Genomic DNA, 12,157 nt, shown 5'->3' with positions numbered 1-12,157 from the left:
TTATATACGCGGGGTGCAGGCCAGACGCATACATAGCCAGTGTCTCCAGATCCGCGTACCACGCGAAGATGCGCTTGGAACCCGGGATGCCAAGCGGGGGGCCGGGGCTGGGGTTGGGGCGTGATGGCACGATGGGGAGCTTCAACCCCGGGGAATCTGGGGTCACGACGGCTGGAAGGAGAAATTTCGGAGACGTGGCCGCAGGGCCATTCCGCCGTGGAACGCAGGTACGGCGAAACCAGGGGGGGCGGCCGCAGTTTTGTCTTCAGCCTTAGCCGCGACGTGGCGCTCGGCTCTGCTGACGCCTGTCTGACCATGAGAGCCGCGCTGCGCCTCTACAGAACACGAGTATACATCACAGACGACGGGCATGGGAGCGGCCAGCGCGCGGGAAATTGTTGCATGCAATAGGTATCGATTGGAGAAATTAACGATGCACTGTTGCGCCGTGTGTCCATGCGCGGCCAATGCCGTCTAAGTCATCTACATCTGTACACTCGCAGCGAACGGGCTCCCGCTTCCAAATTAAGCTCTACGCGCACGACAATCCATCCCAGACCGAGCACCTTGTAACCTGAGCATCGCCCTCGGCAAACAGCGCGAGCCCAACGCACCGGGCGTCGGACGTGTACACCCTCGTGGTGATGGCGGTGCGCTCGTTGACAAACACCTCCAGCACGCTGCCGTCGTAGAAGGCCTGCACCCGCAGCTTCTCCTCCGACTCGGCCCCCGTGGAGACGTCCCGCGTCGTGAACAGGGTGTGGGGAGCATGCTCCGTCTGCATCTTGACCGAAGACTCGGCCAGCACGAGGTCGGGACGCTCCACGGCGAAATCCTCCTCTGCGGGGCTCCAGTACATCTCGGTGCGGCACTCCACATCTGCGTTCCCGTTAGCTTCTCGAACAGCGGAGGGTGGGCCGGTGGAGGGGCGGAGCAATGACGAACCTTCGGAGTGGAGAACGGCGATACCCACACGCGTGCAGGCCTGTGCCACGGCAAACTCGCCGTCGAGTTCCCATCTCGTACTCCTGAGGGGCACGTGGATTCTTCCGTCGAGCGGGCCAAGCGATGCGGCGGGCAGAGCGGTCTGCTGGGCCGAGCGGCGTAACTTCTGCAGCCTCCGGTCGGGAGATACTCTCATCGTCCGAACTGTCGACGTTCCGTTGGCATCTGACTCGGCCTGAATCGACGTGATGGACTTCAGCGGCGACTTGCGGGCCTTGCGGACGTTGCGGACGGTCATGAGACCGGCATTTCTGGGCAGTGAGAGGCAGCCGCTCCACTGTTGCTTGATCTGGAGATCGACGGGAAGATCGTCCTCCGTGACCCAGCCAATGACAACCTGCTGCTGAGTCTCGGGGTCCCAGAATCCGTTGGCGGCGTAGAACAAGCCGTGGTCGAAGACGCCGCCATAGGCGTAATCCACCAGTGCATCCGTGCTTTTCCTTCCTTCTTGGGACCGAATGTCTCCAGCAACCCAGAGTTGACCACGAGGTGTCCGCTTGCTTCCCTCCTGGCGGTACATGGACTTGCAGCCCTCAGCGCCGAGGATCAGGAACTCCTGTGATGCACCCTCGTCGTCGGCCAGCGTCATGAAGTTGGTGACTTCCCAGTTCACCCCCAGGTCGCCCGACCAGTGCGAAGGGCTTTTATTCAGCCCAACGTCCATTAGCGGGCCCAGATATTGCCATTTGGTCAGATTCGAGGCGTCCACTGCGTAGAGGAAAACGGTGGGTGTCCTTCCAACAAGTCCGCCGGAGATGGTGGCGAACAACTTCCCGTCTGCGTATTCTCCACCCAGCGCCCGGGCCATGCTGGTCCACGGCGCAACGTAGGGGTCTCTCCAGCCCGTCACGGAAACATCTTTCGGCGGGCCGTTCAGAATCGGGTTTCCCAATAGCTTACTCCAAGTCTTGCCGCCGTCCCTCGACGTTGCGATTGCAAGCTTTTCGCTGCCAACGTTGTAGGGGAGCGTGTAGTGGATGGGCAGTTTGCTAACAGCGGTGTAGATGTAGGTCAGAGTGCCGTCTTGAGCGCCGTCGGGTGCCGTGGGCCGGAAGCAGCCCGTGAAGACACCGGCATGGTCGTAGGCAGTGTCTCGACTGACTGTGGGCTTGGGCGCGACCTTCCAGGAAACCAAGTCGTGCGATGTTGAGTTGCCCCAGACAATGTCTCCCCACTCGGCGCCGTCGGGATTCCACTGGAAACCGACATGGTACTGGCGAGTGGCCGGGTCGTAGCCGGGAGCACAAGGATCATTCATCCAGCCGACGGGCGCGATGTTGTGGTAAGAAGGCCTCCATCGCGAGAAATCGTCTTGCTCGGGTGTGACGGCGACTTGCGGTTCGTCCTTGGGCTCCGGGGCGAGGAAGTTGGTGATGCGCTCGATGAGCACGGTGCTGGACATTTCGGCGGGCGGGCGCGGGGCGAAACTGGCGCGGGATCAAGGGCTGGAGGCAAAGCGACAGCAGGACGGGGTTGCGAGGAGTTGTGTGTCGTTGGAGCGCCGGGTGACGTAGTTATTTTAGCCAGACACGCGACGACGCGCTGCCCACGGACGCGGCCAGCAGCACGCCTGTCTGAGTGGCCAACTGAACTTCACGATGGGCAGGGGCCGAGGCTGCAAGCGGGAGCGCCTAACGGGGAAATGCGCCGGGGAAACTCAGGCCAAGTCTCCCCGACGATTCTCCTCCTCCCTCTGCTCCTCCTCCGCTGCCATCTCCACGTCCGCCGACCCCAGATCTCGCGACGTCAAGCCATGTCAGCCGACCCCGCACGACCCGCCGCTCTGGGGGCCTGGAGCCGCGGCGTTTCCTCAGTGCCGGCACTACAAAGCCCAAGACCCGGCTTCTTGGCAGGCATCCAACGGCAAGAGCCTCAGATGCCGTCAACGCCCATCTCCGGCCCCACCAGCGCCGAGAGCTTGCTGAGAAACGGGTGTTGGCCCGCCCGGATCTTCTTGAAGAGGTCGAGGAAGCCGTGGATGAGCGGGTCCGACGGGGAAAGTGAGGCGCTGGTGTTGTTGAAGGCGTGCGGCGACAGCGCTGCCACCTGCGCCCCGTAGCTCATGCTCTCGCTATAACGCTTCGCCGCCACGGCGCTTTCGACGATGCAGTACAGCTTCTCGATCTGTGTCCCGTCAGCCAAGAAGCCCCCGCTTCCGTCATTTTCGCGTGCACTCACGAGGCCCACGCCGTGGACTTCCAACGACGACAGCGACAAGCCCGCGCAGACGCGCAGCGTGTTCTCGGCGATGGTCACGGCCTGGAACACCTGCAGGGCCGGGTGTTCGGCCTGCGGGGACAGGATCTTGTGCGAGAGGCAGAGGTTCCAGAAGCGGTTCTGGAGCCATTGCTCGTTGACCATGAGATCGGCAATCTGCGTGTCCTTCAGCGTTGCGCTCATGAACCACGACGGCGGCGTGTTGGTGAACAGCGAGGCGTGGCTGCCCGTGTTCTGGATGCTGTGTCTCGTCAGGCTCTCGTAGATGGCGATGGCCATTTGCTCGTCCAAGAAACGGCACCTGCCGCCCGTCTTGTCGCACTGGCTGTTCCAGCACCGCACGAAGTTTTCGTCAATCGGGTCGAACAACGTCATCAGCCTCAGCAGCCCGAGCATGCCGTTCGACTCTGCCTCGTCGTGGATGACGATGCCCAGGTCGTCGCCCTCGGCCGCAGTCGACACCGACTCGAGCAGAGAGCGCGTCTCGGTGCTCGGGTGGCCGAGGAAGGTGATGGGGTGCTTCTTCTCCAGCGCATAGGCCCTGCATGCTGTTAGCGGTTTATGCGTGCATGTGAGGGGCAGCTCCCACCTCTCGGTGACGGCAAGTAGATAGTAGATCCTGAGGCGTTGCTGCTTCTGCTCGGGCTCGCAGCTGGCGTAGCAGTCGGAGCGGCCCAGGCCGAAGACGGAGCCGAGCTCCACAGCCTCTTTCAGGCGGAACCAGGCGGCGTTGTGCTGGTTTTTCTGGAACAGGCAGGCGAAGAGGAAGACGCTGGTCAGGATGGCGTCCAGCGACGGGTTCTCGCCGAAGTCGACCGAGGCGCGCATCTTGACCGACTCGGTGAGCATGAAGTTGACCATGTTCTCACGTGACGAGGCCGAGGACCACTCGCTGATGCGGACGGGCTGGATCAGCGAGAAGGCGCTCAGGGCCAGCAGCATGGCGCCGAAGTCGGGATTGGTGCGGTGCTCCTGGCTCAGCAGGCGGGCAAAGATGGAGGAGCGCTTCAGGATGGGCAGGGTCGGGTACAGGCGCTCGAAGTAGACATCGATCCAGCGGATGAGGTTCTCGTCGGTGATGCCCAGCGGCCACAGGCTGGCGGGGTCGGGCAGGCTGGGCGGGCCCTGGTGCAGGGAGCCCGCCGACGGGGCCGGGGGACGGGCCAGCAGCGAGAACATGGGGTCGTCGAAGGCGTTGTTGGACGGCGGGGCGGGCTGGGGCTGCGAGGCGGGCATCAGGTAGTCGTCCTCGCTCTGGGTCCAGGCGTCGGGCGGCGGTGCGGGCTGGTGAGGCAGACAGCCCAGCATGTCCCACGAGGACTGCATCTGGTCGCCATCGGGGAGGGTGTCGGCGGAGCGGCCGGGCGAGATGGTGGGCGTCTGCAGCTGCTCGGCGCTCCGCCAACCCTGCTGCTGGCGGATCTCGGCTAGCCGTCTGCGGATTGCGGTCAGCACGCGGGCAGAGGGCGATTGGCGAAGCAGCGCTGTACCTTCCGGCCGGGCCTCTCTTGCGGTGCGGGGTCTGATATGTGCATTCAAAGTTGCGGGCAGTGCAGCTGGCGCAGGGCTGGGTCAGGTCGCACTACCACGGCCACTTACGTTAGTAGGTCGCATGCGCGCCGCGCGAGGCTGGGTCACCTTGATCTTGCGCAGCCGGCACTTGTCGCACGCCTTCTTGGCTTGGGGCTGGGACGGGTTCATGGCGAGGGTTGATGAGGAGGGAAGACTGAGCTGCGCGTCCGTCGAGCCAGGATTTCTTGGCCCCAACTGCACAAGCGCACCGCCGCACTAGCGACCCCGGCCTCCACACTTGCATCCTCACTTCCACACTGGCGCCACGGCAACTTGAATCACGAGCGATGCGCTGCGACCGCGCTGCCGCTGCTCTAATAATACTAACCCTAATGCACGCATCGAAACATGCGACCCTCGCCCGCGACGTGTCTGGAGCCCGGCGCTGCAGTCACGTGCGCGGTGTTGCGGCGGCGCGTCATCGCCCCTGCCCCGCCGGCGCCAAGCCCCGCCCTCAACGCGTCCGGCGCGTCGCCCTCGCAGCTCGTCGTCCTCACGATCCTCCTCACCACGCCCGCCGCCGCCGCCTTCCCCGCAGCCCACGGATCCTCCGCTGCCATTGCGCCGCCTCACGCTCCCTCGAACCGCTCGCCCCGATCCCTCGACGCCCACACAGCCCACACAGCGTCGCAGGGCGGCCGTGGCACGCGTCGCCGTGTCTCAGGCCCGCCGCTCTCCTCTGCACTCAATAATGCGCCATGCGCTGCGCTAGGCCCTAAGCATGCGAAACGTGCAGTCTGATTTAGCTGTTGCAGATCGTCAGGGGCAACGATGAACGGCTAACGGCCCCAGCACCAGCCCCGGTGCCTTGGCTCGCTCTCTTGTTCAAACGTACTGCGCGCCTCGACGAGGCAGCCAACGACCAGACACATCTGGACATTCCTCGCAAAGGGTGGCTCGCCGTCAGGCTCTCGCCGGGTGCACGGTCCGTGCTGCGCTTGAAGATCCGAATAGGATGCATGCCCATATTTCTGCCACTCGGCGCTTCTTGATCCTCTAGCATGACTCTAACTTCTATCATCTGCCATTGGCCACACATCCTCATCAAACCGACGGTGAATTCCATCCGACTTCGCACCGCCCTGCTACACATCTTTCCCCTCGGCTTCCCTGGACACTGAGTCAGCAATCACAGCCCTCACACAGATCATCGCTGTGTGAAACCCACGCATCCCTCTTCTGCAGCCACACCGCCAGCGTCAGCGTCGCCGCCGCGCACACGATCAACCCGGCGGTAACCGAGTTGCCCACGAGGAAGCGCGGCGCGTAGTTGGTGTTGTACGTGATGAGCGGGATCCACGCATTGAAGGCGTACGCCACCGAGTTGGTCGTGCCGAGGATGAACTTGCGCTCCAGGCTGTCGCCCGCGCAGTGCTCGTTGACCATGGTCAGAAATACGGGACCCGACCCTTGGGCGAACCTGCATCATTTGATCCCGAGTCAGCAGCTGTGACGCGAGCCATCGGATCGTGCGTACCCGGTGAGGTAGAAGGACGCCCATTTCAACCCAAACGGCACGCCGTCCCACACGGCCAGGTTCGTGGCGGCGAAGAAGCAGACGGTCAGCGAGAAGTAGACGATTGGCGCCCGTACCTGCAGCCCGTCACTGACCCAGCCGTAGCACAGCGTCGTCACGATGGTGATGGCGTTGATGACAGTGGGGTATGTGTTGATCTGGGACACCGAGTAACTGCCTCGCGTCAGCCATGAGCACCAAGTGTCCTTAAGTGTGGCTACCGGTCAAGGCTCTTCAGCCAAAGGTTCATGTAAGTCCCAATGTTCTCGCTGCAGATGAAGAAGCTGGCGGTTGTCAGTATCATCTCGGCAAAGATGCCGTTGGTGAGCTCTCACGTGTAGTAGGCCGTGTAGACCCAGAAGTGCCACTTCTTGAGGATTCGCTGGAGTCCTTTCAACGTGAACGGCTCTTCCAGGTGCTTTCCAGCCTTCCTCATCCGCTCTAGCGCGAGCTCTTTCTCCGCGGGCTTCAACCAATGCACACGAGTGGTACTGGGGAGGTCCGGCAGAGCGTAGTAGCCTAATGCATTCAGCCTTTTCTCTCCATCCAACTTGAACTGACAACGTACCCCACACAGCCATGGGCAGGGTGATGACGCCGTCAAAAATGAAGAGCCACCGCCACCCCGCAAGACCGTGGACACCATTCATCCCGGTGTGCAGCGCCGCTTGCTGCTCCAATCAGCCCAAGTACGTGGGAGGCGGTCAGCTCACTCACAAGATACCCGCTGAACATGGATCCGATAAACGCCGACGCAAAGAAGATGCATGCTCTTTTGCCAAGTTCTGTCTCCACTCATCAGCATCGAGTTTGTCGGGGCGCAAAGAACAAACCTTGCTTGGTATACCAGCCGCCGAGCACCGTGTGCACGGCGGGATAGAAAGTGCCTTCTGCAAGGCCGACCTGTTCCACGTCAGCCGCGGAAAATGCAGCGCCAGACGAACGCCCCTTACCAGGAACCTGCAAGCGTACAGCTGATACGGCGTCTTGACTGCAGAGCTGGCGAATGTCACGATGACCCAGAAAAGCTCCCAGCTTGGGCACCAGAGCGACAGGCGGACCGGAAAAAAGTCAGCCAGTGCGGTTCAACTGTGAGTGGCGGCATGGATACCTCGTGTGCAGATCAACTGGGACGGGATCTGGGAAATGACATAACCACTGCGAATCAAATCAGCGGGGCTCAACAATTCCCGTTTCCCGAGCCACTCACATCGTCCACATGGTCGTGAAAGTCTGATACTGATTCCCCACGACGCCCAACTCCTCCTTCATCCCGGACACGTACGCGTTCGCTACCCATCCATCCATCCATCCCGATCAGACGTTACGCAAGTGCACAGTTCCGAGACGGGCGGCGGCTTACACAGATTGTTCGAGTTCAGGTTCTTCGAGAAATACGAAAAGCCCGCCCACGTGAGGATGAAAAAGTCGAGCTTGGCGATGAACCGCCGCTCCTCGCGCCCGCGCTCGAAGCTGTCCCACACCAGCTCCCGCATGCGCCGCCGGAGCGGTTTTTTGCGTTTCTCGCGGTGCCCGTCGGCGTCGGCCGGGGAAGGTATGGGCGTGACTGAGGTCGCCGCGGTGGCGCCATCTTTGGTAGCGGCGGTCGCCATGACTCTTGGTCGTTAGGATCTCTTTCTCTTTCTTTCTCTCTCTCTCCTGGCGCGGCTGCGGCTTTTGAGTAGATGCTGGGTCGGTATCGAAACTTTCGGCTTCGGCAGATTTGGGGCGGTGCCGGTGCGGCGTGGGGAGCACGCAATATGCGGGTGGATGGTGTCTTTGGGAGATCGTCGTGGCCGCCGCTGGGCTGCTGTGATTGGGTGGAAGGGCTGGCTCCACGAAGTAGCTTCGGTTTGGATTAAATTCAAAAGAACTCGAGAATGTTTGCCGTTTGCACCCACTATGGCTATGTGGCTTGATAAGCAAATAACCGGGGCCTCTATCACGCGGTGCAACATGTATCTATGTGTGAGGCACGAGTACAGGGTCATCTGAGATGTGGATGAGGACTACGTTGTTTCGAGCAACTAGAGCAGGGGCGTGTGGTGATCTTTGTGTATCAGGTATTAAAGTTGTGGTCTCTGCTACTGTAGAGTATTGCTCCATTGCTTGAAACGAAGATTATGGTTTGAAATGTGCATTTCTCGGCAAGGAAACAATCGCGCCCAGTGTTAACGCTCTCTCAATGTAAGCAAACGCCATAGGCTAGTGGGGTATGTTGCTGTCGTAAGGACCATGGTAGGAAGCTTGGGACTTGTCTTGTAGAGGGAGGGAGGAAACCGGAAGATATTGATACCAGGCGATAGCAACCCGCTACCCGAAAGGATTGTAAAAAGACCATGTAGGACCATTTATTATTATTCATTGCTTTTTCATCATCGTCTTAGGAATAGAGCAGTGCTGTTCTTCATTTAGCGTCTTGGAGTCGGGCTACTTCTTAGGCACGGCAGAGTCCAATGTGCTTTATCTGTGTAATTGGGCCCCTAGTCGTATGCATGACTAGAAACCGCTGCGGCGTCTATCCATAACCATGAAGCTCCTAGTCACGGGCGACGCGAAGGCTACCACTTCATCGACATCCTCGGAATCGATGACGCAGCTTGCTTTTTCATCTTGCATTCTCTTCTTCTGCCGGTAGACTTCTTGACCACGATCCGTCTGAATCCACTGCCGAAATAACTGAGGTTCGATCCGGTCGCAGGCCACCTCGTTCCAGAACCATCCATGGGTCAGGATCCAGCTGTCCAAGTATTGTTCATGCGGTGAGGCCCCCCCGGAGGAGTTCTGAGCGCAGTGGAGCATGCCAATGAGAATCTCCAAGCCCTGCCAAGTGCCGCATGATTCGTTATCGCCGTAGGTGTGGATGAGTTCGCGACGCAGAATCTCACTGAGCCTGCCTGAATTCCTCTTGTTAGTCGATGTGAGATGGGGAAGATAGAGGTAGCTGGTACCGCTGTCCTCCATAGCTCTAAGTCCCGTCTTTGCTAATTTGGCCGTGTGATCAAGGACACCCGAGTGAGTGTGAGATTTTCAAATTGTGGCAAAAGGTTGGCAAAAGCCCGAGGACGCTGTCTGTCGACGGCGCTCGCTGTGGTGAGTGCGTCGGTGATGACTGGTAGTGTCGGCGGCGCTGAAGCTGGAGATGCCTTGCGCCGTTGGATGGAGCGCAGTGCCTGATGGTTCGTGTCGGAAAGCTGGTCGGACTGGTCGGCGTACAGGCCGAGTGGTCAGTGGTTGAGAGCGGTGTGCCGCTGGAGTGGGCCCGATGCTGAGGAGGTGAACAAGTGATGTATTGGACTGCCCAAAAGAAAGCACTAAATACACCCTGGAGTATGGACGCGGAAGAGCGTATCACGTGCAAAAAAAACACAGTGCACCTGCAGCCACCTTGCCACCAGACCTGTCCATAGCTCTCACGCACAAATTCACCCAGTCCTGAAATCCTCTCAATGCCACCGCAAACTTGATCCCATGCGTCAACACCACCCCCCGGTCAACCTTCTTCGCTACAACACAACACCGCCGCCGCTCGATGGCCACCTGTCATGGGTAGTTAAAGCTATTGTCCGGACGAGAATGTCGAACTAAAAATTCTACACACACGTCCGGACGATGGCTTCAACTACCTACGTATTGGCCCACCCGTCTCATGCACAAGACTGCCATTGCACCAAGAACGAACCAAGCCTAAGTCCACGGCGATACATTCACTGTCACGATCCATCGTAGGCGATTGACTTCGCCTCGGACGGACACCGTTATAGAATATATGTGATTTATTACCCGATTAGAAAATAATTATTTCCTAATCGGGTAATAATTTTCAGTAGGAAGGATTCCGTTATCCCGTCAAGCACACTGGCTGTTGAGGGCCTTGATATCGTCTATGTAACCGAAAAGCACGGCAATATCGGACGTGCAGATGTGCCTTCCGTTGCTGGGTTGGTGCAGGAGAAATTTGCTCAAGAAAACCATAAATCTGCCTAAGCCGCCAGGATTCAACCATGATGTGCTGCCCTCGAGTCGAACTGCTATGGAGTTGACGTCGAAAAAGATTTCACGACCGGGATGCCGGCCTAGACGCTCGTATGGCCCGTGTGCCATGAACTCCGCCACAGTCTCCACCAAGAGGGAATCTGTTGGGGAGTAGCGAGGTGTGAAGTTAGACTTATACACCAGCACAGAGTTCCAACAACGCGTTCAGCACTCTCCTACAGCTGTTCGCAGATGCAAAATGCATCCAAATCCTATGCCGCCTGGCCACACCCAACCAGATCCAGAGCCTTGACTGGTTCCAGGGCCTATTCGCGATCCGTCATTCTCCCAGAATCCACTGGAAGTCCTTCGACGATGACAAGAAAAGCTTTGGGAGCGACTTTTGGTTCTACGCGCAGAACGAGTTCTACCAGTACAGGAGAATCCACGACCAGGCTGGCAACGCTATGTGGACAAGGGCATCGACATTTGCTGAACAATTCCATACTGCAGATGTTCGAGTGCCTTTCCCACATTGGATGAGAGGGACACCCGCTACCGCCGCTGGGTCAACAGACGCAGGTTACAAGGCGGATCAAGTGACACCGTTCGAGGGAGCATTCACGACGCAATTTCCGAACAAGCAATCCTTCGAGACGACCACCATGGTCACCCTCCTCCGAGAGAGTGATCGTGCCAAGGAAGCTGTGGCCAAATTGGCCTTCCCTACTGCGTCCGCCAAGGGGAGGTTCACCCAATATTGTTCCACCCGCCTATTCAAGGTTGAACTGAAGTTTCCGAGGACCACGCACGAACTGGTCCTACCCTCACCGGGCTCCTACGTTCGCATCAAACGCGCCGATGCAGAAACTATCTACAACGGGATGGTGGCAGAGCTGGACACGTCCCTTGACATCGTCGTGATTGGGACGACCAAGAGCAGCCTTGACACAGGTACACCTGGCCATGTACTTGAGAATGTCCAGGTTGACATTGAGAACCCCACGTACCTCATCGACCAACAAGTCCTGGCGGTCACAGACACAATACACCGTGCCGCCAAGGCGCAAACTGCGCCTCCTACCACATTCCATCTCCGATCATTGCTTTGGGGGACACGATTGACGTCCAAGCTCAGCAGGGATATGGAGTTGAACTTTTTGATGAAAGGCTCGGAAAATGCGGAAAGAGTGCAAGTGGCAATCGATAGGATGCGATACGACTTGGACCCTTCCCAGAGGACTGCCTTTGACTCGGCCATTCATGATATCACCGACGGACTCGCGACCATCCAAGGGCCACCAGGAACCGGAAAATCCGCAACAATTGCACGAATTACGGTGTCTTCTGCGCTTCTCGGCGAGAAGACAAAGTTCACCACTCCCCAGAATTCAACTTTAGATGCAAACTTGGAGAAGGTTGTTGGAGTCGCAGATTTCTACGGTATTTCTGACCTGATCAACATCGTTAGGATCCGGGCAAACACGGTTTAAAAAAATAATTGTGCAGACAAGAGGCGATGGCGATGGCATGGGCTGTTACGAACCCGTTGATGCGGATGCCTAAGTCACTTGCATGAACCGCGCCGAACGCTCAAGTTTCGGAAACTCCGAACAGAAATCTTTCAAGTCCCCCCTTTCCGGTCGGGTATAGCTGGGGTCCGTGAGCATGCCGACGAGCATCTCGGTGGTCGCTTCTTGGAGCTGCGGCGCCAAAGGGTGCAATCACGTCCAATAGCTGGCCTGAGTCAGGAAGAGGAGTCCGAGCTGACTCTCAAGTACAATCTGATTTCGGAAAGGGTGCTGCAACAGACAAACATACTCTTCGTCACTCATCACAGGGCGCAGTGCATTGCCCTCAATACATGGCCCG

The 12,157-nt window shown here is 58.9% G+C and overlaps 4 protein-coding genes across 4 annotated transcripts; 1 reads left to right on the top strand and 3 right to left on the bottom strand.

Moving 5' to 3' along the window:
- Positions 1-532: 532 nt before the first annotated feature.
- MgSUC1 (putative beta-Fructufuranosidase) lies at positions 533-2,407 on the bottom strand (the record flags this gene model as incomplete). Its single annotated transcript, XM_066775341.1, has 1 exon — positions 533-2,407. The coding sequence occupies one exon, from the start codon at positions 2,405-2,407 to the stop codon at positions 533-535; it is 1,875 nt and encodes a 624-aa protein (XP_066633222.1).
- A 470-nt stretch (positions 2,408-2,877) lies between these two features.
- SLS55_003876 (uncharacterized protein) lies at positions 2,878-4,923 on the bottom strand (the record flags this gene model as incomplete). Its single annotated transcript, XM_066775340.1, has 2 exons — positions 2,878-4,644; positions 4,861-4,923. 2 exons carry the CDS (start codon positions 4,921-4,923, stop codon positions 2,878-2,880), a joined length of 1,830 nt encoding a protein of 609 aa, XP_066633221.1.
- Positions 4,924-5,879: 956 nt separating this feature from the next.
- Positions 5,880-7,531, bottom strand: SLS55_003875 (uncharacterized protein; the record flags this gene model as incomplete). Its single annotated transcript, XM_066775339.1, has 11 exons — positions 5,880-5,904; positions 5,963-6,214; positions 6,272-6,484; positions 6,532-6,594; positions 6,646-6,829; positions 6,879-6,981; positions 7,028-7,095; positions 7,144-7,213; positions 7,264-7,301; positions 7,422-7,468; positions 7,521-7,531. 11 exons carry the CDS (start codon positions 7,529-7,531, stop codon positions 5,880-5,882), a joined length of 1,074 nt encoding a protein of 357 aa, XP_066633220.1.
- Positions 7,532-10,398: 2,867 nt separating this feature from the next.
- On the top strand, positions 10,399-11,778 carry SLS55_003874 (uncharacterized protein; the record flags this gene model as incomplete). Its single annotated transcript, XM_066775338.1, has 2 exons — positions 10,399-10,405; positions 10,490-11,778. 2 exons carry the CDS (start codon positions 10,399-10,401, stop codon positions 11,776-11,778), a joined length of 1,296 nt encoding a protein of 431 aa, XP_066633219.1.
- Positions 11,779-12,157: the final 379 nt, after the last annotated feature.

This window comes from Diplodia seriata, assembly GCF_021436955.1.
Source record: "Diplodia seriata strain FDS-637 chromosome Unknown scaffold_4, whole genome shotgun sequence".
Lineage (NCBI taxonomy): Eukaryota > Fungi > Ascomycota > Dothideomycetes > Botryosphaeriales > Botryosphaeriaceae > Diplodia > Diplodia seriata.
Note: the sequence above shows the minus strand (reverse complement) of the source record. Positions and strands in the feature narration are given on the sequence as shown.